The following is a 25,933-nucleotide window of genomic DNA, read 5'->3' on the forward strand; positions in this document are numbered from 1 at the left end:
GGCCCAGGCTTATCATTCAAAGGCGCTGAAAGGCAGTTCAATTGGATCCTTCGCTGTGGAAGAAAGTACTTAGCTGAAAAGAGATTTTGCTTTTCTCTTTTTCTTTTTTAAAAATAATTCTTGGCTTTATTATTTTGTGCAGTTAGACTTACATCTGCACAGGAAAGCATTTTGTTAGAAGGAAAATGTGAAGTTTTCCGTCAATAGGTTGAAGGTATGACTCTCTTAAGACAAACTGCAGTTAATAAGAGTTAACTGAAACGTTGAAAAAAAAAAAGAAATCAAAGTCATGGCAGGGCTAATATTAATGGATGACAGTATAAATTGAAATGGAAAACATGCAGTATACAGGACATGAGGTGGATTCACTACTATTTTGTATTTAATAAATTTTAACCCATTGTTCTACCCAGCTAAGAGACTGTTAAAATGGACAAGGTTTGAAAATATTATTCTACATGGAAAGACACAGCTTCCAGGCCTTGGGCCTGCTGTGCTTTTGTGTGACTGTCATGAATTTTTCAACTTTATTAAGGTATCTTTCAGTGGCTATTTGTTCTCTAGACAGATCTTCAGGACTCATAGTTGATGATCAGAGTACCTGAACTGGGAGTTTAAACAGGAAAAATCCAGGATAATGAATGTTTTACATGCTGAAAATAATTACGTTCAGCTGGCTTAACATAATAACAAAACTAATATTAAAATGAGAACCTCTATCTAGGGTTTTCAAAATGGTTTTTTTTTTTTCCCTTCTATTGAAATTTAAGCAAGAAAAATTTCATTGGGTTAAATCATTAGGAGGACTGTTTGGGCACCTAATCAGGCATAGGTAAAGAAAGCTGCTCACTCCTGTGCCCTCTGCCAGTGCCGGAGAACAGTGGACATGACTGGAAGGCCATGTGCAAGAAGTGGGACAATAAGTGTACAATGACCGTAGTCAGGAAGGCACCTCCTTGTTGACCTCACGTCAGAACCTAACTCAAGAGCCAGGTAGGGGATCTGTTGCTCTATCTAATATTGCTTTTCTTTTTTAGGTATTAATATTAGAATGCCAGAACATACCAGAACCAAAGCCCTGCTCTAGACTTTGTGGAAAGACTTACTGTAAAGACCCCACATTGTCACGTGGTGGTACATCTGTATGTGGGGTACAGACAGGCAGGGAGTATACACCTGTCCTTCTGTTGGTTGTGGGAATTAAGTGATTCATTTCTAGGTTTCTTGAGGATTTGTCCGTGGCTGCCTCAAATGCAATGAGCATATGGATGGCTCAACTTAGAATTCCTCTTCTTAGGAATGTCATTTAAATGGTCCCTTAGTTTGTACCCTTTTTGCTTCTTGAAGGTAGATTTTTGGTGAAGCTCTTTGTCATTCATTGGGAAAGAGCTAGATTGATTCTTCCTTTGTGACTTGCCCATTTTTAACCAGTGGAAAACTATAGTTACCCTCAAATGAGTTAGAACCAAGCTGAGATAGAGGTACCAAGATTAGACTCTTACCCAAACTTCAAACGTCTCATCATTTTCCTTCCCAATCTTTTCTTTTTTATTTTCTTGGACAACTTTGGAAAATATTCAGGGGACTGAATCAATCTTAAGATATCTTACCAATCCTATTGTCTGTTAAACGGAGTTCATTGTGAAAAAGAATTTTTCCATTTGACTCTTTTTTTTTTTTGACATTTATTATAAATGAAGTAGGAAGGGATCGAAAGAGAAGTCCAACATCTGGGAGAGCTTGTTTCAGTAGCTAGCCTGGGAGCCTGAACCCTAGCTTCATACAGGTGAGATGTGTTATGGGAATAAAAGCCTTGTGCATTTAATGAACCCCGCCTGCCTGTCAGCTTGGTTTTTCATGCACCATTGTTGTTCAAATAAGAAAAAGAGAATGTTCACAGCCTGTGGTGAGATTAGAGTAATGAAAATGAAGTGTTAATCTGTCAATAGCAAGCATATCTCATATACTGCTTCCTGGGCCACATTTATGCGTGTGTAATATATTCCAGGTTTTCTCATGACCAGAGAAGCTTGGATGCTCGTTATATTAAAAACACCCTTTTGGTTAAAAGTGAGAAGTTGGTCATTTTTCTTTGGGCAAATAGTTATTTTTAATAATTTCTTCATAAACCAACTGCTGCCTGCCTTCTGAGTATGCAGATGACCCACTATTCTTTATGTGCTAGTGTACCAGTACTTTGGGTCTCTCTCTTCTTTCTTCCTTTTTTTTTTTTTTTTTTTTAACAAATGCAGAATGTTGAAATAAGCCTAGTTTGAGGTTTGATTTCCTAGAAATCAGTGATTCATAGAAAGAAGGAAGGAGTTAAGTGAATGTAATGCTTCATCCCCATATAATACAGATGAAATATTATTAAACATTCATTATCTCATGCTTTTTTTTTGTCTTGACACAATAAAATACAAACAAAAGTAGCCAAATCAGGAATCTTCTAGGACTCTTTTATGTATTTGCAGTCAGCTGCCATGATGTGAGCCTGAGGAGAAAAGCTTAAAACTTTGGTCATCATGAATGGGAATTAACTATGTTTTTTCCATAAAATTCCCCTTTCTAAAATGTTATAGTAGGTAAATCAACATGAATGTAGTGAATTATACTTTTCATAGAACTGTTTTAATTTTTGTTTTTATCAGTTTACTCAGTTTTTTGAGAAATTAAATTTTTTCCCAAAGTGATACTTTTAAAGAAAAAAGAATAAATTTAATCTTAGATTATAACAAGATATTTTAAAGAAAATAATCTGAACATTTACATGTATGCTACCCATGGGGTCATCTCTTTTAAGAAGCATCTTAAGAGATGGTTTCAGAAGAAGTGTAAAAGGTATGAGGAGAGGTAAATTAATAATTGAGTTCCAGGTGTCTGCTGCTAATTGCTCAGAATTCAAACATAATGAATATTAAGGAAAAATGCTTCCCAAAAGAAATATATAACATTGTTGTTCAGCATTTGGGTCTAAAACTTTATTTATAGAGCTCATACTTTCGGCATTTTCTCTTTTTCTATTCAAATAGGTGTTAAGGAATACAGTATGATCGTTATGATTTTGAGAGCTGTTTGCTTAAAGTTGTTCAGGTTGTTAAGAATCAAGAGAATTTGGGGATTAATGTCTAATTGTGAAGTAAATTTGGCATGTGTTCAAGGGTTACTTTCTTAAGGTGAGAATGGAAGAAAAACACCTCTTTTAGGAAGGAAACACCTAATTAAAAAATAATCTTTCAAGAATGTGATCCAATGATGAAACATAACTTGGAAACACTCAATGAAAGTTGATTTACATTTTCTTCTTTTTAATAAGTTGGAATATGGCTAGTCATAGCATATTTAATGCATTCTGAACTGTACAGTACTTCAGACATAGTCTGTTGATATTCTTGGATGAAGCAAAAAGATTCTTTCCTTTGCTAAATAGGGTATTTCTAATTTGTTTGTAAAAGCTATTAATGGATAGAAGTACTGTCTTCTTGTGGTTGATTGGAAATAGAGAAATAGAAAGATTTTCTCCTTGAAATTACTTGCAGTTAAGAGAAAACGCAAAATAGATGTGCATTGTAACTGTCATAGACATCTGCTTTTAGGTAATCATTTTTAAAGAAATATGCCATGACTTTTGGGTCATTTGAACCTGCAATAATGTCTATTTAATATAAGTATAAATGTCAGGTTGTGGCATACATGTGGAGCCAGTAAAGACAAGTATTTCCTATGATAATATTCATGCATCCTAAATGTTGACTTTTGAAATTTACCTTGAAGATGTATTCTATTTTCACATTAGGGTCAGTTTTCACTTAAGTACATGATCGTTCTGGAAGGGAAGTACAGAAGTGTTAACATGTGAAGGAACAAAATGGATGTAGATCCGGGTAACAGCATTGACTTGAGCACCTTTGCTGGGCTTCAGGGAAGAATGTGGTTGACTGAAAACCAGTGTAAATGTTTTGTTGAACCACTGTTTAAGATGAGATAATCAGTTTTAGATTTGCTTTAAATTTTTCCTTTTTAATTATGGAAAGCAGTTTGCTTTGCACTTAATATTTGATTGAATAAATGTATTTTGAAAAATCTACCCACCATCTTACATTATGCAAACTCATGAAATAAGGAAGAGGAAATACCATTCTACTTTTTTCCCACAAACTCTGTTAACCCTCTTTGGAGTTTTATGTCTTTTTAAAAATCAAGAGTTGCCCAAAAGGGCCACGAGGAAGTAAGATAGTAACAAGCCAGGGGAGTGAATCTGATGGGGATTGCAGTGGATCAGAAGGACCTTGTGTCAACCACAGTGAGGTTTCAGCTCCCCAGCTCCAGACAGTTGTTGTCAGGTGGGGATGCACGCCCAGTGTTGTGAGATCCTTCTCTTCTCTCTCTCCTTTCCTTTTTAATGGGAAGTCAGAAATCCAGATTTTTATGTGGACTCTCCTGATTTTTAAATCTTGGCAACGTTTTCAAATATTTTTAAAAGTGTGTGGTCCAAACAAAACTCATCTGTAGGCTTTATTCAGTCTAGTGACTGCCAGATAGAAACCTCTGTTTTAGATAGTATTTTAATGGATGAAGATAATAGTTTCATTGCATGTGAACATTCATCTTGGGAATTCCCCACTGGGATGAACCAAATTCTTCATTTTTTTTTTTAACAATTAAAAAAATGTTTAGTAAATATATTTCTGGTGCTGATAGTTTTGATGTATAGCTTTTCTTCTTGTGACCCACATACAAAGAAAAATCACATGTGAGCAAAACAAAAAATAGAGGCTTTTAATAAAAGTTGAAAAGTAAGAATTTTAGAATTCTAGGGAAGAAAGGGGAGATTTCTAGATTTGGAAAAGAATTCCATGATTTGTGTCAGTAACTGATGTAGATGAAAAGTTGAGTTCAACTATAAAGAGCTTTTTATCTCACCTTTAAGCAGTGGATTGTTGGCCCTGAATCTTTGCAGGATTGCAGTAATTTACCAGGCAATTGACTATGATGTCACAGGGAGGAGATGAACCACAAGGGGAAAACTTACCTATGCTAGTTCATACAAGGCCAATATTGTATACAAGCTTCTAGAAAACATCACTTATAAGATATATTTTCAATGCCTATGTAAATTTTTTGAAGGGGCTCTTGAAGATAAAATAATCTATTCATAGGTGAATTTCTCTAGGCAAATATCATCATTTTCAACAGAACCGGTAATTAATTGGTTTGAATCTCAAATTGAAGGTCATCCTGTTATTGATTTTCGTGGGAACAGGAAACAACATCTTGTTAAAATGATCTGCAAATAGCGCCTCCGTGTGCCTAGTTTCCATCTAGGGTCTTGTTGAACGGCATCTCTGTCAGTGTACCAATCAGAAGGGAGTCACCGCTGATGTAAACATAACAAGCTGTTGGTTTGCTTCCAAAACAGCAGAGAAGAGCTGAGCTGGAACAGGGACCGGAGAGTAACAGTTTGTTTTACATAGTAAGTCAGGTATTTCAGCTCAAGTGACTGGTGCGGCTTGTTACGAAGCATCTGCCAGTGTCAGAATGACGTCGGTATGCCATGTTCAAGAAGTTCAGCGTCAACGCAGTTGTGACTTACCACTTTTAGAAACCTTTCAACTGGGAATTAGATAAAATAATTGTTAATACTGGGGAGGGAAGCACTGCCGTAAAGAGGGTGGTGAAGAATGGAGGATAAAAGAATGTACTCCTTTAGATGCTCTTCCTTTTTATAAAATAACATTTGTATCTTGTGTTTTAGAAGCAGTTTTATTGTTGCATGTGCCAGGCTGTTTGAAACCAGTCCTTTCTTTCTCTCGTGTTTATACTTCTTGCAAATGGTGTAATGTGAGGGTAACACGAACTAGGTGGGTGGCAAACATGATGCCTTTCTAAACCAGAATAAGTATTTTAATTTGAGCTATGCTAAACAAGTTGGAAACTCACTGCAGCTTCTTCTTAGGGTTCAAAGTAAAATTCTTAATAAAAAATATTAAAAAAAAAAAAGGGAGGAGAGAGAACCTTCCATTTTAAATACCCTGGAGCTGTGAATGCAGTTATTTCTAGGTTGACTTCATTTTGTGTAGGCATGACAGTGGCACCAACCATCTACGTTAAGCCTTAACATTCCACAGAGCCATTTCAAGTTTATTATGAACTTCAAAGTCTGCTCATCCCTAAGAGAATATCAAGTTTAAGCATGCCACTCTGCCATAGTCGCAGTTAACTTCAATCAAGAAGTGGCTTTCTTGAGTCCAAAAGGCTGACTTCCCTACAGGTGATCCAGTCTTTGAGTCTAGTGCAGTCATCTTGCTGATCCTTGCCCTCCTGAGTCGTTAATCTATCTTGTTAGCAGTGGTTGGAAAGCACCCCCAAATAAGGCAGGACTCCTCACAATTTGTTTAAAGCTTTACAATGAAGCCAGCATTCTTTTTCAGCTTTGCTCCTAGGGCTCAGGTCATTGATCCTATTTTACCAATTCCCAGTTGGAATTTCTTTACAGGTTTTAGAAACATAGGGGAGTGTGGGGGAAGATGCTGATAGTTCCCAATACTGTCCTAATACTTGATAGTTTCTACACTTCAGATGGCTACTAATGCTTTGGGAAATAACATGGGGCTCTTCAGCCTGATCTCTTGGTGTTTAGCTTCTCTTCTTGGGGAAAGGAATTCTTCATTTCCTCTATGTAAAATGCCTACCCTTTTGGAGGCTCCTGGTCTTTAGTTCCTACCTCACTTAATAAACCACCCCTGTCGGTATCACGCATCTCAGAGATGGAACTTGACGGACTAGTCAGCATTGCAAAGGTCACCCTAAAGCTATTGGCAGAATACCCTGCCCTTTGTTGCTCAGTGATTATAATGCTACCTTAGCAGTTAACTGGATGTATTTGACTGAGCTGCTTTTCCCGAATACCAAATTATCCATTTCTTATAAACACCTGATAGAATGCCCAGTCACAAGCTGTCTCAAGTATATTTTCAAAAGATATCTTTAACAATACTTGAAATATCAGTGCTTTGGCCACCAGAAAGGGGTAGGTGGTGTCCATTGCATTGTTTTGCTTCAGTGAAAATATTTCTAAATTATTCTCATCTTTGAGAGTTTTTGCATTTTCTGAAATGATACTGTTCCAACAAATTCGAAAATTAAAGGTGTTCCCGAAAGTTTCCTTACGTTACAGCTTGTCTTCTGTTAGTGTAGCAGTATTTAAAATCATGTTGTGAATTGACTGTTTTTTAAGAGAAGTGCTATAAAAGTTCATTTCCTTTCATGTTATTTCCCATGAATATAAAATGTGGAAAGAGCTCTTTTGGTTTTAAGTAATAACTTTAAACAGTATAAAACTGGGTTTCACCATATTTTGTGTATTCAAATGCACTTCAGAGTTTTCTTACTGAAATATTAGTTCAATTCTATTCAGAATTATAGAGGAATAACTAATAAATGATCAAGCTACTTATTTGAGGCAGGGGAACTGCACTTGAGACTTGAGTTTTATATTTTGCATGCTTGCATTGATTTTGTGATACCAGTACAATCTTGATATACTTTCTAGTACACAGGTAGTATCTTTGCCTTAGCTGTCATTTAAATAAAGATGAGTAAAGTGTAAATCATTATCTTTACATGATGCGTGTACTTTGGACTAACTTCTCTCTCAAACGTGTGATTTGCCATATATTCTTACCTCCTCCAGTTCTGTTTGGTCCTTGTTGGATTGGGTAAGCAGTTTAGGCATTTAAAATCACTTCTTCTTTGGTTTCAAAGCTAGTAAGTAAAGGCTCAGAGAAATCCCTTCAGTTTACCTTTCAGTATCTTTGAACCAAGCAAATTCTGTCCTACTTTCCTGTCATGCATCCATTCAGTTTTTTCTCATCGAGCTAAATAAGCACATCTATAGCAGACTATATTCTCCCCTCTCTCCAAAATAATAGGATGAAATCAGCATTCAAATAGCTTTTGTTGCAAAAATTCAACAATCAAAGGAAGGAAACCAAACAAAAATGATTTAAAATAAGATGATGAACATGAAGTTCAGGTACTGAACAGTATCTGAAAGCAAAGTATAGTGATAAGAGTTTTGTGTTGTAGGTTCTTAAGACTTAGGCGTTTGTTGAAAAGACTCTTTTTCTTTAACCCAGAGGTATGTTTATCTTAGAATAATAATCATTTCATGCAGTTCATTTTTTTTCCCTAGTTGACCCATTCTCCAGACCTTTAAAAAAAAACTTTTTTTTAAGTGGATGTAAATTCCATTTTAATTAGACCAGTGCAATCTAATACTGCAACTAGCCAGGAATGGAAGAAACATGCTGGAAGTTAATACAACCCCAATCAGCCATAGCCAGATAAATTCCCCTGATCTTTGTAACCACCCCCTTCCCCACCTCCACCATGAAATGACCCTGTTGTTCTGGAGTTGCAACAAGACATTTAAGGTTCATTTAAAAAAATGATCATCCTTTCCAGGAATCTTTGCTCTTGCATCTCTCTTTCTTTCCCTTGCCACACAGCTGTCATTGGTATAGGAGAAAGGTTGGGGGGAGGGGAAGAGGAGGAAGCCCTGTTCAAATCGTGTCACGTAGCACTAATTCATCTGCTCTCATTAGAGGCAGCGAGGGACAGCAGTGATGGCCAAGAGCTGCACTCCACACATGACACGCGAACAGTTTGGGGAATAGAAAATTGCTTTCTCAGGAAGCCCAGCCAATTAAGGACTTGACCATATTGAATGTCAAGTGTTAATTTAGGTTTTTCTTCATTTTCCCAGTAGTAATGCGGGTCCTGTGATGAGCAAATACATGTCAAGTAAAAGTTGATTGCATGAAGGACCCGGGTATTATATGTCACTGACAAGTCACAAATGTACTGAAGTCTTTTAACCCCTTAGGTGGGTGTGGTGGGGGAGGGGAAAGGGGAGAGGATTAATGTTACCATAATGGTAAGAATAGATAGTTTATGTGGGGGTGGCATGGATGGGACAGACAGTAATGGTAATTCATGCAAAAACCAGGGATAGGACAAATCCTACTCTGAGGGCATGAAGCCCTTGAAAAGCATATAATACGATGCTCTGCTGTTGCAAACATGGTCCTCAGAATATATATTGTCTGTTTTAAGATTATATGAAAAGGGAAAGTAATGTACTCTATGGTCTTGACCTAGGAAATTCCTTATTAATTATCTCCTTTGAAAGAAATAAAACATTCGTTAAGTAATCACACTCTTTTGGGCATTTTAATCCTTTGGCTCAGTGCAGCTGTCAAATTTCTAGTATTTATAATTTCAGTTTCTAATCAAATACTCGTTTAAAGAAGTAGCTGTGTAATTCTGTGTAATAGCAGAGATGCTAAACATGAGACTGAAAGAACGTTTGTTTTCCATCTCGAGTCTCTCTGGAGGGTGGTGTTTAGCCAATAGAAACTGGTAGAAGGTCAGTCATTGTCTTTCATTTCTTTTGGTGCCTAAGTGTAGAAAGGAAGAGATTCAAGCTTCAGTGAGTGAGGTAACTTTGCCTTTTTAAAACTGAATGTTGCAGGTTGCCCATCATGTATAGCATCTCATTTCCATTCATCAGCATTCATTTACATGTGAATGTCCTGAAAATAAGAGAATATCTGTTTCTGTTGCAGTTGTACTGGTAGCAAATAAAAATATCTGCTCACTTTAAAACAGTGCTGTGTGTCATTTAAACAATCTTAAAGTGAAACTCAGAGCAATTGCAATCTGGTCAGTTTCTTCCCTTTTTATGTAATAATCAGGTGCCCCGTTCATATCTTTAAGGCTGTCACCGTAATTCAAATACTTTCTTGAAATTTTCTCTCTTCTATTTATTCCACAGTTTTTAACACACTTGCCTTTGTGTCTTGACAATGCCTGAACTCTGATGCCTGAAGTCTGCTAGTGCTTTAAATTTGGCAGCAAAAAGTGTTAAGCCTTTCTCTCAGGTTAGGAGCTGTGCTATCATTAAATTAAAATTTGGTTAAATTTACATTAAAGAACAGTTAGGAAACAATTGCAAGAATCTGATGTCTAATAAAATAGATTTTTTTCTTAAGAAAGAAACATACAGGCTCTTAAATGCTGGGATGTAATGTCAGTTCTTTTACATCTCCCCTCCCTGTCTCAAAACTAACCAAATAAAATAAACTAGCCCTCCCTTCCCTTCCTATGTTGATAAGCTCTGTCTATGGGACTCTGGTGGCATTTCAAAAAGTACTGTTTAATTACACTCTGATTGTCAGCAGCTTCTCTTCCGCTGGGTGTGCTGAGAGACTTAAGTAAGTTTCCGTAAAGTAAATTCTGATGATGGCAGCTCGGGGTTGCTGATTCAAGTTATTCCTTCTCTTCTGTGTCACTTTTGACGGATGGTACCTAATGCAATCAGCCACAGGCCCACAAAGCCTTTCCTTGGGTCGCGTTAGTAACTGGACTAGGGGTTCCCCTCCTCCCCAGACCTTGCCGTCAGATGTTCACTCCTTCCTGCACCCCCCCCCCCAACTTGTCAGCCCAAATAGGAAAGGGAAAAGAACTGCAGGACTCCCCAGGACAGGCTCTTCGGAAACCTCCGTCTCCCGGTGGTGCAGTCGGAGCTGCCTCCCTTTGCGTGCCTTTTTGATAAATTTAAGAAGTCAAATCGCTGACACAGATAGATAATCCAAGTGTATAGGGTGAAGAGTTATAAATTAACACATTATTCCCTCTTAATGTGAAATACTTGAGAATGCATTTTCTCAGTCCCCTGACATCTACCCAGTGAGGGCTCGCATTGTACTTTTCAAGTGGCATTGATTTGTTAAAGCGCTGAATTAGCATCTCTGGCCAGCTGCTAGATCCACTGTTGTGTCGTGGGGCTCCTGTACCTTCTCTCTCCCCAGCCATCTCTTTTTTCCCGTTGCTCTCCCTTTCCATTTTGCTGCTTGTGTTTCTTTCAGTCTGGTTTCATCCTTCTGCATCTCCTTTTCCTTCCTTCCCTGTTTCATCCACACACTTCCTTTCTCGTCTCATCTTGTTGCTTCTGAGGGTTGCCCTCACTCAGGGTTAAAGTCTGACTGCCTGTAGGGGGTGTGAGGTGGGACTCTGGCAGGGATTACTAGGGGTGGATGATTTAGCAAATCCAATAGCTCCACGTAGACTCTTAATAGATTAACACATGCCTGTTTGTGCTCATCTTAATAGGGGTTGGTGGGAAACATCTCACATATTTTGCTTGCTAGAAATTAAAAGGTAACTTACAAAACTTTAAAATTTGTATTCCCGAATGCCATTTAACACAGTAAAATTTTCTTTTGGTTAAGTTAAAGGTAAAGAAAATTATTGATGGTTATTACAGACTTGATCATATGCTTACACCCACCAAATGCTTCTGCAAAACTTTTGCATTGGTGCAACTTTGTGCAATCCAATAAACTTACTGATAGAACTTTCTTTTCTTACAGGTTCGGTAGTGTTCTGATTCCATTTATTTGGTACCGTTTCATATAAAAACATGACTTCCTCATGGTGCCTCACTGTACTCTAGCAGTATTAAGATTATAAAATTGGTTGACAGTTTTTTATTTAGAAATAAAGGATGGGTTATTGCTTCTTTTTAGCAGTGTGTCTCAAAGTTCCTGAGGTTTTCAGAGGAACCGCATCACAATTGAGAGGTTTAACATGCTGCATGTGCATGATCACAGACTTTACTCTTTTCTTTCTCTAGATAACTGGTCGAAGATGCTTTGAGATCATCGTGTTGATTGATTTGATATGAGCAAGAAAGTGTATCTGCCTGAATTTAAATAGAAATTATCCTCTGTAATTTTAGTTTCATTGCTTTAAGGTAGTGCTGTCTGCAGTTTTACTAGGCTTCCCACTTGTAACATAAAAATTGGATTTGAATATACTTTGGTAATAAGTCAGATCATTTAAAAAATCAGATATCTTTATTGCTGGATTTTATATATGTTAAAATGACAGTCTGATTTCAGCATTTATATTTTGAAATGGAAATATTTCACTTAGGATTTGACAATCTTTACTTCTCTGTTGGCTTGATTTCCCACCCCCTGTTCCCCAAGTCAGTTCCTTTTGGTTTTTTTTTTTTAATTAATTGCTGTCCTCCTAGCTAGAATTAGCATGGTTTGGCTAAGGTGAAGGGATTAGAATGACTCTTCAAGGCATGATAATGTCTGTTTAAAGAAAAGGAAGAAAAAAAAATCTTTTAACTGGGGCTTAAGACTAATTCCTTCTACTAAGGAGACAAAAATTACGCTAAAGGAGACAATTTGGCTTTATTTTCTGTGTGCATGTTAACCTGCGTAGCGATCATTATTTTGTATTTTAGGGTGTTCTCTGAAGGAAGATGTTCTTTACTTGCTGTAGGAAGGGGATGTGACCTCATTCTAGGAGATGAAGGCTGGAACACCTTCTGCCTTTTTGCAGGGATAACCACAGTTCACCTGGCTATTTTTCAGGGTCAAGGTCAGGGTCAGGAGGGACTAACTTCTTAGAATGGCCTCTGAATGGAGTAGAGAGGACAAATTAGAAGACAAAAAAGTAGGGCAAGGTTGAAAGTGAAAGTGTCCCATATGAAAATAGTTAAGGATCAGAAAAAGAAAAAAAAAATAGAAAAGTAGAAAAATCTGGAAGGCATACTTGAATAGTGAGAGTGAAGTTGAGGATAGAGGGAAAAAGAGAGGTTGGAGGGGCAAACTTATAATATCTTGTAACTTTCAAAATTAATAAAAATCAATACTTTTGTAAATGGCTATACAGTACCAAATTGGCATCACCGCAGAATCCAAAATTACTTCAAACATTTAAAAACTTTTAATGTGATTCTTGAGTTTTCATTCATTGTACATTTATTTTCTCTTGTTCCTTAGTTTGTCGCTTCTGTTCCTTGGAAGGCAGACAGCTCTGAGCTCTGCACAAGTAATAAATCAATACATCTAGAGTTTAAAAAAACAAACAGCTAATTTGTTCCTTGTTCCTTGTGTGGGCGTACTTCAGCCACATGAAATGGTTAAGTGTGCATGTTCAACACCTTTGAGTTTTTTTCTCTAAAATTCTCCGGAGAAATCAGAATAATTTCTGTTTTTGTGTTTTGTAAGTCTAAATGAAATGTCCCTTAAATGCAGGAAGAACTGGCGGCTTTGATAAGTTGTCCCCAAAGCAAACCCGATTGTCAGTAATCATAGCCTAATTATGGATGCAAATGCAAAGTTGGTGTTTTAAGAAGTGGTGAGACAAAGGAGAAAAGAGAAGCAGAGCCTTCTCCAGCACCAGGCGGTAGCCTTCAGCCCGCACCCCCTCCACAGGAGCCCTTCCATGGTAGCAGTAAGAGTAAGAGAAGCCTCTGGCGCCGGCCCAAGCCCTGTTGAGAGGGAGCCGCCGGCGGCCTGCACAGTGTGTGGCTCCGCGGGAGTGCCAGAGTGACACACGCGTCACAGGCTGGCCACAGTGCCAGGGGTCAGGGGTCACGTTCAAGAGCAGGGTGGTGCTGGCCCGGCCGAGGAAGCAGAGGTGGCCCCTCTGTGCTCAGAGTGCGGGTCTGTGCGCTCCTTTCCCGTCAGAGCTGGCCCGGCAGGGCCAAAAAAGCGGTTCCTTGGCAGGGTTTAATGGCAGGATGATGTAGTCTGTTGTGACTAGTGCATTCCTTTCAGGTTAAACTAGGGAAATGGCATTGTGTTAAAATTCCAAGTCGCATGAATGTTTTATTGCCACAGTGCATTCAGCCCTCTAGGGGAGTGTGTGTGGCGGCGGGTGGGGGCGGCGGTGGCGGGGGGGGGACTTAGAGACGCAGGAACTGTCAGAAGGACACTTCCCTTGGAAAATTTTACCCACCAGCGTGAAGCTGATTTGCTGTGATGGTCACTTAGAAGGGTTTCGCTTTTTCCTCAACTGTGACCGTTTAAAAAGTCTTGCCATCCGGCAATTACCGGCTGAAGAAACCACGACAGGACCCAGGCACGGAGGTGGCGAGATAGAGAGGAGGAATGCGCCAGGAAGGGGCTGAGCTGCCTGCTTGTATAAGCTGCCCCCTCCCCGCCCGTCCTTGTCCCCCCTTCCCCGGGCTGAGCGTCGCTGCGCGCCGAAGGCCAGGAGCGGTCAGTTCCCCTCGCAGCGCTGACGGCGAGGCCACTGCAGCTCATGGTACCGTATGTTACCACTCAGCCTCCCTCATTCCTGCTCCCTGGCTGCTCTGGGGGCTGTGTGTGGGTGGTGGTGGGTTTTTTTGGTTTTTTTTTTTTTAAACCTTTTCTCTCTAATAACGGTTTCTATTAGTCAGAGGGATACAGTTTGGGAATGCAGAAGGACAGAGAGTTTGAAACAAAACAAACTTAAGTATGGCACTTTTTTTTCCCCTCCTTCTCCTTGGCATTCAGAAGGGAGAAACCAAACCGTTCTAGTTCAGTCGCAGCCAAACATTTCCAGTGTGATTTAAAACCAGGAATTCTGGAAAGAGGGCAGTTTAAGATGCAGGTCATCTGGGCTGCGGATCTTGTAAAGAGACTTTTGTGCAACCACGTGAGCATCTTGAGGGTTGGAGGGCACGCTCAGGTTCTGCCATTGTCTGGGATGTGTCCATTTCGCCAGTTGCCCCCACAGGTCCTTCTCTGGGGAAAACTCTAGCCTGGTCCTTCACTGCTCCAATTGTTTGAGGCTTACGTTTACTCCGCGTGTGTATGATTGGACGTGGGTTGTAATTGTGCATGTTGAATGTAGCTGTCGGATGGCTTCACGATTTGACCTGACTCAAGTTAATTTATAACAGATTAAAATGTGGACGTATGGAATGGCCTCCTGATTTTGCATTGGGACTTTATAGAATATTCATGCATCTGATTTTTTTTCCCCCAGTGAATAACAGAAATAAAACTTGTCTTGGGCTTACCTAAATAAACATATCATCTTAGTTTGCATTTTAGGTTTGAATGGCCTGTTGCTCTTCACTTGCAAACCTTAATACTTGCTTTGATTCCATGTTCTTGTAATGGCTCATTTTTCTCTTCCTTAGTAGTAATTGATACATAAGACATACATAGAGTTGTGAATGTGTGTGTGCCTGTGTGTACATGCACACTTTGACAACTACCACATGAATGCAAGGAAAAACTTTTTATAGTTGTTAAGCCAGGATAGATTTCCACTGATAAGTTATTTTTTAGAATCTTATGTAACAGAAATTTAAGTCAAGAATATACAATAAAACAGTAAATTGTGAGTGTGTGATGTGCCTTACTTATAAAGTTTTGAGTATGTGATTTATGTTTTTCTATAAAACGATGGTTTTGTCCAGATAGACCTCCTGAGTTTAATCTGATTAGTGCTGTCCATAGATGGTTTATTATTTATAAACAGATACATTCATATTGTTTATGGGGGTCTTAAACCAACATGCAGTCAACTCTATGGCAAAATCAAGATTGATGTGTGGACTTGGCACTTCAAATTTTAGATGAACTCATTAGATATTTTTGAGAATACTCACTTTAAGGATTCTTTTCAGTGCTGAATGTAATCAAGTGGTAGTGATGGACGTTTTCTTTTGATGATTTTTGTTTCTAGTTTCCAATTTTAAAGTGCACTTTTCAGAGGAATATTAAACTTAACTTAGTGCTGGATTTCTTTTTCCCTTCTAGCCAATTTGAAAATTTAATTCTTTTTCCTAAAAAGTAGAAAAACTTGTCAACAGTGCCAAACTGAGGGAAAAAAGTCTATCGTATATGCTTAGATTATCTAACAAAATTTGTTATCCTGATCATGGAAGCAGTGTTTCATTATAAAAAGGATGTTGTGGTTGTATCCAAATTTCAATTCATTAAAATTGCCCCTTTATAATCCAAGAGGGAAAGAATGGAAATACCCCAGTATCATGTCTCCTTAACATGAAAATTAAAGTTGATTTAGAATTTTTTCCCTAAAAAAAATCAAACTTAAATACTTATTCTTTTAGCATTTTTCTCTCCCCATTCATTGTACCAGCATTATTGTTTGACATTGCAGAACTCTCTGGTGGGGATTGAGAACTGTGGAGGAGTTAAAAGATTGGTCCCAGGTTCAGATTCTCATGTTGCCACTTACTTATGATCTTGTGACCTTGGGTGAATCACTTTATCCCTAACTTTCATTTTCTTCTGTTAAAAAAGAACACTTGAAAATTTGTCAGGAAGATGAAATGAGACAACACCCATGAACTTCAGGCACATAGTAGGTGTTCAGTAAACTGTAGATCTTGTTGTTTGCGCTTGTCTTGAGGCAAGTGTCCCTTGGAAAGCTGCTTTTTTTTTTTTTTTAAGAGGGATAAATTTGAATGTTTTAATTTCACCAAATATCAATAAGAAAAGAGATATTAAGTATTGGCAGACAGCTTTCTTTCTTTTTTTTTGAGAATTGCTTTGTATCATCCATTAGTCTTGTGTTTTCGCCACTCTGCAAAATTCTCACTGGGATGACCTTCCTGGGTGTGAGAATGATGCTGTTATTTCTGAGATATCAGTTATGGATAACCAAAGACTAGAAGCTAAGCTGGCAGATTCTGTTACATTCTATTTACTTTCGAATCATCAGTTCTAATCACTCCCTTGAATCAAAGCTTCTTGCTTTATTATCATTGTTGTTGCCTAGTCGCTAAGTTGTGTATGACTCTTTTGTGACCCAGTGGACTAGAGCCTGCCAGGCTTCTTTGTTGATGGAATTTCCCAGGCAAGAATATAGAGTGGGTTACCATTTCCTTCTCTAGGAGATCTTCCCAACCCAGGGATCGAACCTGTGTCTCATGCATTGGCAGGCAGATTCTTGACGGCTGAGCCACCTTGGAAGCCCACTCATTATGGTTAGCACTTGGTAATAGAGCTAAAAGTTCCATTATACAGGTGCCCTGGTCTCTGTCCCTGGCTTTGTGAATATGCACTTGTATTCATGGAATCAGTGTCACACTAAAGTAAATAGCATTTCCACCTTTTAGTAGAACTAAACAAAAGAGTATAGCAAGGCACCTATATGTATATTGGGGCACTATTTTATCTTCATTTACAGTCTTGGCCCTTTGCCTTAAGTGTAGTTAAGGGCTTCGGAACTATTTGTTGATCAGAATATGATGCTCTTACTGTCTTTTAATCCTGGATTAGATTTTTATCAAAAGTAATTGTGTTATGTGTAGTACATTAATATTGTCATAGATGATCTTTGATTAGCATTGTTAGTTTGCCTGACATCTCATTTCTTTTAGCCAACACTTGTTTGAACATACTGCATCTTTAGATCTAAAATAAATATTTGGTTTATTGTTAACTTTTACCTGTTGCTAAGAGTAAAAGACGGATTAAAAACTAATCATTTCATAACTACCTCCTGGCTCACACAGTATGCTAGGGGTGGTACCCACTTTATCTTATTCAACTCTTGCAAAGCATTCAGGGCATGTAGTTATTTTCATTTTACAGATGAAGAAGTAAAGGTCTCACATCTGTATCCAGCAAGTTTGACCCCCAGAATCTTTGCATTTTCCTTACATTCTTCATTCGTCTATAGCTTAAGTCAGATATTACAAAAAATAGTAGTTGCTGAACCCACCAGTTTTTGCTTTTCCTTTCAAATTAAATTGTACAAGGAAGCCAACATTCAGAACTGGTAAAAATTAGACCTACTCTAGAAGAAAAGGGTCCAGCCTCCGAGATCTATCTTTGATCTGTGGAATACTTGCTTAGAAAAACTGGAGTCTAATGCCTCCACACCCTCTAAAAAGGAGGCATAGCAAACCCAAGTAGTCTGGGAGTTAAAGGGTTCGTTTACCATCTTGGATTTGGAGGTGCAATTGTGGGGAATTCACAGGAAAGCTAATCTCTCTCCAATTGGAAAAGAGAACATATCTAAGAGAAAAATAGTGTGGGGTAAATACTAGCATTAAAAAAAAAAAAGCTATATCATTGTACAGCTCTTCACAGGTTAATTTTCAGGGCATAGATTTTGTTCAATCCAAAGTGATGAAGTAATTTTATTGTGGGAAGAGTCACAAAAGAACAAGTCACCACTTTATGTTTAACAGGAGCCTGTGTCTACAAATGTATACAGATTCCAGTTTGACAATATTAAGAAGTTGTGCTCTGTGTAATGTATAGCATATCTATAAGAGATATACACGTCATATGCATATACAAGTAAATGTAAGGATGGAGAATATGGGTAGATTTAACTCAGATATGTTGAAAAACAGTATTTTAAATAAATTGCTTATAAAAATTAGTCAACATGGTAATTTTGTAATATCTTTATAAACCAGGAATTTCAAGGTTTTTCATCTGCTAAATTTATATTGGGATTTTGTATAGTCCTTCGTTAGAAATTAAATTTGTTTTATTAGCGTGGTGGCAGAGACTAGGTTTTCTAGCCAGATGTTTTTGCACTTGAATTTATCTCTTCTTTATGTGATTTGGAAGCTCAGTTACTTCATTTCTAAATGAGGATTAGAATTGATACCTGTGAAGTGTCTGGTGCAGAGAGGATGAGCAGTGTTGTTTGCTATTAGCGATTTCTTCTTCTGTAGTTTCCGTTGTTAATTTGCAAGCGTTATGCAGTGTTTAGTTAGCATCTCTTTATCAGTGGCGGTACTGGGCTCTTAATAATTGTGTCATGTATACACTTAGCCTTTTCAGTTAACCACTTAAAAAAAATACTATGCCAATCTTGCTGAAGCTTAGTTTTGCTGAAGAAAATGAGAGTGGAGAAAAATCTCCCCTTTCTTACTCTTCACTGAGAATCAGTCATTGAGCAGCATAATTCTAAAATCTTGCGTGGCTTTTGGGTACTTTATGAACCTTTTTATGGTAACCCAGAAGCAAGGCACTGATTGAATTAATACATTTCCATGGAGGGGCTGTTCTTTTAACCTCTCCTCTTCCTCCTCACCCATATATGCTTTGGTAAGGGACTTTTCCAATCTACAGAGGAGGTTGTCACACTGGGGATGCAGCTTCATAGATATGCAGGTTATTGGTGAGCCTAAGAGCCTGTCTGTCTTTAAAACTAAGCTAAAGGAAGAGTAGAAACAGTAACAACCAAACCAGATGCCCTACCCTAACTGAAAAGAAAATATGAACCCCCCCCCTTTATTTTCTGAAAACCCTTGTGCTTTTTATATAATGCAGAACCTAGGCATAGCATGCTGACTTTGATTTTTAAGTTTTAAACTTTTTTTTTAACAACTTTTATAAAGGGTGCATCTTCATTGTGAAGATCTCATTAAGCAGACTGCAAAGAGAGTAAACACTTCCTGAATGGCTGCCACCAAGGAACCATTGTACTAACATCTTTTCTAGTCATCCTTTCTCATTTACGTATACATACAGGTGTATGGATAGATGCTCATTACATAAAAGGATTATGGACACATGACTTTTTTTTAAACTCGAACATGTTATAGATACCTTTCCATGTCTGTAAGTAAAGCTATCCATCATAATTTTTAATGGAGTCTTAGTGTATCATTGTGCCATAATATACTTAACGAGTTCTTGGTCTTTGGACATTGAGGTTGCTGCCAGTTCATTTAATTTACAAAGAGTGGTGCCTCAATATGGACATTCTTGTTCGCACTTGTATTCTTATTTACTAAAGGGGATTTCTTGAAAGTGATGTTCCTGGGAAAAGGGGTACAATTTTGTATATTTTCAAACAGTGGTTGGCAAACCTCTTCTATAAAGGCCGAGATAGTAAATAGTTTAGAAGCCATAGGTTTCTGTAATAACTATTCAATTCTGTCTTTGTAGCCACAAACAGCGGTAGAATATATATGTATATAAAGGAATAGGTACAGCTGTGTTTCAATAAAACTTCATTATAGAAGTGGGCAACAGTCTAGCATTTGGCTCAGAGGCTGTAGTTGCCTACTCCTGGCTTGAAACAAAGGAGAAACTGATGGGGGCTGGAAGTGTATCCCCATTTGTCTATAAGCTGTTCTCATTGCATCTTAGAAATGGCTTCTTATCTCAGGGTAGTATAATGGGTTGATTACTTTCTTTCCAGGTTATGGTAATCAATACCTCTTTAAAAAGCTTATTATAGGAGGTTTTCATACTTTCACTTCTTATAAAGCTTAGTAAATTTTAAAATGAGAAGATATATGTGCCAATATATATTTGTTAACAACTTGTTGGGCAGAGAAATAGTATCTCTACAACTTACATTTTAGAGGAGATATTCTGTGTTTTCTCACTTGTAGAAGACTGCTTTGATAGAGTAAGGTTCTAGAGGTATCCTTAAGTAAGTCAGAAGGTAAGTTAGCAAGAGAAGTATCATTTCAGCAGAAATATACCACAGATCAACAGGGTGACATTGAATTAGTTACTGAACCTTTACAGGCTAAATTACACTCAGAAGACTGCTCTGTGCATAAATAGAAACCTTCTTGCATCTTGAATTTTTATAAAATAGGAATTACTGGCCCCTAAATGCCCTAAGGGTATTTGTTGAGGATTGGGTGGAATAATGATATGGTTAAGAATCACTCTGTTAGTAACGTTGGGTCACTGGTGCCACTGTGAATTTTAAGAGATTTATTTATTATTTATCTTGCATGCATTGGTTGAGTATCTGCTGCGTGAAAAGCTGATTGAGAGAAAACCAAGGAGAAGCCAGTGAGTTCTTGCCCTTCAGGAGGAAAAATATGTAGTGTTTTTAAAGTCTGCAGTTGTATAGTGCTGACTGCCTTGAGGGTGGTAGAATGCTGGGGAGGGAGATGTCTTCTACCTGGGGGTATCAGGAAACTTCATGGAAGAAATGGCCTCCAGAAATACAGAGATATTCAGAAGTTTAGTGGAAGGTTTCCCTGGTGGTCCTGTGGTTAAGAATCTGCCTTACAATGCAGGGAACGTGGGTTTGATCCCCGGCCAGGGAAGATCCCAAATGCCTCAGGACAACTATTGAGCCAGCGTGCTACAGAGTCTGCTTCTCAAAAAAGACAGACAAAGCTCACAACTTGAAATGCCCGCACACCATCGCTGGAGTATCCCCTTGCCGCAACTGGAGAAGGCCAGCTCCCAGTGAGGAAGACCCAGTGCAGTCAAAAAAAAACAACAACCCACAATAATTAAACAGAAAAGTTTAGTGCAGGGGAGGGTATTCCAAAAAAAGCAGTATGAGAGCTATGTCAAATTAGGAAAGCCTAGAGCATAGGTAGGAGACATTAAGTCTAATTATAATTAGACTGTCTCTTAAGTATTTAAGGCTTCCCTGGTGGCTCAGACTGTAAAGCGTCTGCCTGCAGTGTGGGAGGCCTGGGTTTGACCCCTGGGTTGGGAAGATCCCCTGGAGAAGGAAATGGCAACGCACTCCAGTATCCTTGCCTGGAAAATCCCATGGATGGAGGAACCTGATATGCTACAGTCCATGGGGTCGCAAAGAGTTGGACACGGCTGAGCGACTTCACTTCACTTAAGTGTTTGTCATGAACGAGGAGGAGAGATGAAGCTGGAAGGGCAGGGCAGAGCTAGGCTGTAGAGGGCCTGGAAGGAACTTCGTAACTGGTAGTTCGCGGGGAACATCTAGGAGAATGTGTTCGACAGCTGGAGGGGTGGTACATGGCTCTAGTTGATGAGTGTGAAACGCATCATCAGTCACTTAAGGGTTACGGCGAAGGTCTGAGCATGCTCTTGGTAGAAATGATCTAGATGGAGGGAGATGATCTGGAAGGTGTGTGGGAGGACAGATGAGGGGTTGGGAAGGGGAAAATAGGCCTTCAGACTTCACTGGGGTTTGGAAATAAGGAGAAGGCTTTTCATCCTCATCTATGGTTCTGAGTCTTTGTTAATGGGATTCTGGTGATACCAATGCAAGAAAAAATAAAACCAACAAAGAGAGGGTAGAGGTGTAGTAAAGAAGGGTAGGCAGTGAACCCATATCCTTGTTTATCTTGAGGTGTTAACTAAACACTTGGAAATTTCAAGTGGGAGCTTGAAAGTGCAGGACTAAAATGCACATGAGTGTTAAGGAATGGGATTGAGGAACATTGTTCTCATACAGGTGGCAGATGAAACCAGGGGGGAGCATGACATCTGAAAGGAAAGCATGTAGAGAGAAAATGGCATTTTAATAGCATTTCTTATTATGGTAAGTTATTGACGTAAATAACTCTACCTTTATTTGAAGCTACAAACATCGAAAGCACACAAAATGGAAAGCCATGTGTTTTATCATTTATCGAGTGTTCTATTGTCTACTGGGCTTCCCTCATGGCTCAGAGGTTAAAGCGTCTGCCTGCAATGCGGGAGATCTGGGTTCGATCCCTGGGTCGGAAAGATCCCCTGGAGAAGGCAATGGCACCCCACTCCAGTATTCTTGCCTGGAGAATCCCATGGACAGAGGAGCCTGGTGGGCTACAGCCCATGGGGTCGCAAAGAGTCGGACATGACTGAGCGACTTTACTTACTTCCTTGTTGTCTACTAAACCTCTTTTAGATTTCAGTTTGAAAAAATACCTTATAAGATCCTCAAGGACAGTGTAAGAAAATCTGTCTTAACTGTATCTTCTCACCACTTCCTGAGACCCTTAGTAACAGAGAGGTGCCATTGGTGGGGGAAATTTAGGCTCACTTTTTACCTGTTTGGTCCAGAGTACTGTGTACAGCTTCTCACCTTCCCTTGACCTCACCCCACTTGATCTAGGGTTGGGAAGCTGGTGGGGTAGGTAGGAGGAGCAAGTGTGTCTTCCACAGAAATCAACCTTGTATCCTTTTGTGCATTTTCTCTTTTTAGTTTGAGGTCCTCAGCAGGTTTGGAGGGGTGATTTCAGCGCACAGTATGACTTATGCTTGAGTTGGGAAAGGTTTTCCTGTAGGGAGCAGCAGGGGTGAATCTGCTTTCCCATTTCCTTTCTTCTCTTATCATTACCTGTGTTCAAGCTTTGCATGCAAGGAGAAGCACGTTCCTTCATTGATCTTGGGCGTGCTGAACTCTAGGCTTCAGCGTCATGGTGAAGGCTTCCTGCCAGCTCTCCCGGTTTCTGCACCCCAGGATTCCACTGACCGCTTGGTACTATTTGTGGCCTGCCTTCAGGGTCACTGTCCATAAGAAGTCTAACCCATGTCACATGGGGCAAGAGCCTAGTCCACGGCAGTCTGCTTCTTTGGACAACCACTGTGCATTAAATCTAGTTTAAGTGCTCATTGTATGGCAACTTAAACTTTTTTTCTTTTAAATCATAATAGACTTACTGTAAGTGATTCAAGAAGTAACATGGGATGCTGAATTTCAGGGAGGGGTAGGTGTAATATTTTCTCGTTCACTCTCTGGCATGTGACAAGTTTTTCTATCATGTTTCATTCCTTAAACTCCTCTTTCCGTTTTCTCACGTATTCCTTTTCCAGTCATCTGCTTCTCTTGAGTGTTGTGAAATTTAGGGAGGGGAAAAAATCCATTGATTGTCCCATTTTGTGCTGTCCCTGAATGAAGATCAAATGAAATGCATTTGTTTTCTTCCCAAGTGAACTGTTTCCTAAATAATGCCACCCAGTCCAAAAAAAAGAAATTCTTGGTGATCATGAGTCGAAAAGTTGTCTCTGTGCCCTCATTAGAGAGTTAAGTTCAATGTTGTTCTTGATTGCTGTGAAAAACCAGAGAGACAGGCTGAGTGGTGCAAACCCGGTGATTGAGTTCGTGACAAGGGTCCTTTTAATGTGATTTTTAGTTTAAATGCTAAAGCTAATGTCTGTCCCCAAGTTATTTCCTTCTCATGTTTGCAGCATCCATGGAGTTGCCCGTAACACTGCTGCTGAAGTGGCTTGCTCATTTGGGCTTTTTCTCTCTTTAGAGTCTCCTTTCCTGACACCGACTCTCTGAGATCCCAAACCTTATGCCTTGATGTTTGCTTCTTTGTTCTTACTTCTTACTTTGCTTGTTTTTTTAAAGAAGACTTTTGCTTTACCAGTTCTTTTTGATCTTCAAGTTTATTTAGGCCAGTGGTTCTCTAAGTTTTGTGCTCATCAGCATCACCTGGAGGGCTCATGAAACCAACCGGCCCGACTCCACCTCGCATGGGTTCTGTCATAGTATAGGTCTCAGGGAAAGTCAGTTGTGTCCAACTCTTTGCGACCCCATGGACTATACAGTCCATGGAATTCTCCAGGCCAGAACTCTGGAGAATTCTTTCCCTTCTCCAGGGTATCTTCCCAACCCAGGGACTGAATCCAGGTCTCCTGCATTGCAGGTGGATTCTTTACCGGCTGAGCTATCAGGGAAGCTCCAGGTCTCAGATGGGACTTCAAATATATTTCAGATAAGTTACCTGGTGATACTAGTAACATTCCCAGACTGAGAATGCGCCTTGAACCACTGACTTAGATTGTTATCTATCAGTTTGCTGTTTAGTTTCGGGTTTTTCCAAAACTGTAGGGCTTCTTCAGAATTTATTCACCTGAGTTCCCTGGAAAATCTACTTTTTTATCTTTCACTTTTTATTGATGTATAGTTGATTTACAGTTTTTCCAGTATTCAGTAAAGTGATCCAGCTACACACACATACACACATATGTACACACACATATATATATTCTTTTTCGCCTTCTTTCCATTATAGATTATTCCAAGATATTGAATATAGTTCCATCTGCTATACAGTAGGTCCTTGTTGTTTATTTTATATATAGCAGTGTATATCAGGAACTCATTTTTAATTCATAGGTCAAGCCACTAGCATGAAAGTAAACTCAGAAAATTGCCTCATCCTTTCATTGTAAAGGCCTTGGCTGAGGCAGAAGTGACAGAGAGTAAAATGTGTCTCTTCTCTCTCCTTTCCCCAGTGGAGACTTGGGAAGTCAGTCTCTCAGAGCCCAGACACATCTTCATAATCTTTGTCAGCACAGCATTCTAGGAAGCTGTCTACAAGTTGATGGAGCCGGCCCCTAATTGAGACTAATTGAATAGGTATAATTTTCAGTTTCCCTAATTGCTTGTATTATTCCTTTGACACTTGAGGTTTGCTTGCATGCCCCAAATTCCTTCCGTCCCTGTCTCAAACTTCTCAACCCTGATGGGAATGGTGTGCTGGGGTGGGGAAGAACAGGGTATCCAGGGAAGTACCATTACCTATTCTGTGTACCTACAGTCTGCTTAGGTGTTTCACCTGTGTCCTCTTCTTCAACCTTACCAACCCACCACAGTAAATAGAATTATTTCCATTTTACAGATGTAGCAAACTAAGTTCTGTATTGGGAACTAACTGACCAACTTCAGAAGATACCACCAGTGGGGTTAAAACAGAAGTTTTAGTTCTCTGCATATTACCTGGCTTTAGGATAGTTGGCATTTAGCCTTGAGGACAGAAAGAGTTTTTCTGGGCATATATATATACATACATATATGTGAAATTTGAGTTAACATCAGTCATCACACATGGCGATGTATATGCCCATGAGCACAACTTGGGGTGTTCCATTTCCAGCAAACTGGAATGACAAGAATAATCACAAACCAGCTGAATATAATCAAATTAGGTACTTTTCTTTTTTGAATTTGAAGTCCATCCATGGTATAGGTGCAAATAACTTCCTTTTCATTTACTTTAGTGCTAAAACTCATGTAAAACAAGGATGAACTCTATTAAACAATAGTCGGCTTTTCCAGGGAAACACTAGCATGGTAGTATAGAGAACTTTGTCTTCATTTCAATTCTATTCAACTTATCAAATGAGAGGAGAGCACAGTGACAGGCCTCAGTTTTCTTGTTTAAAAATATAGTAAAAAGAGTGTGGTGGAAATTTCCTTCCCACCCCTTACTTGTCTGATGGGGGAATTAATAAATGTTTTGTGTAAAGCCCTCTGAGGCTCTGTTAGAAAGAGCCTGTGTAATTTTAGCATTATTCATGGTCCATCAGGCTCCTCAGGGTATCACCAGGGAAGAGAGATTTTTATCTCTTATCCCACATTTCACAGTAGAAAAACAGGGTATTTTTGTTGTTGT

General features: G+C 39.0%; 1 protein-coding gene across 12 annotated transcripts in view; it reads left to right on the forward strand.

Annotated features, from left to right (window-relative positions):
• The window catches only part of BNC2 (basonuclin zinc finger protein 2), a 460,748-nt gene that overhangs the window by 159,559 nt on the left and 275,256 nt on the right, over positions 1 to 25,933 (forward strand). Inside the window, exon 1 of one of the 12 annotated variants that reach the window (XM_065907677.1) lies at positions 13,790 to 14,138. The exons of 9 other annotated variants lie outside the window; for them this stretch is intronic. In XM_065907677.1, the coding sequence (XP_065763749.1) occupies positions 13,977 to 14,138 (162 nt within the window). In that variant the 5' untranslated portion in view covers positions 13,790 to 13,976. Of the gene's footprint in view, positions 1 to 13,789; positions 14,139 to 25,933 lie in introns of those variants that run through there. 2 more of the 12 variants (XM_065907680.1, XM_065907679.1) reach the window with 2 other exon arrangements.

Source organism: Muntiacus reevesi, chromosome 17, assembly GCF_963930625.1.
Source record: "Muntiacus reevesi chromosome 17, mMunRee1.1, whole genome shotgun sequence".
Classification (NCBI taxonomy): Eukaryota; Metazoa; Chordata; class Mammalia; order Artiodactyla; family Cervidae; genus Muntiacus; species Muntiacus reevesi.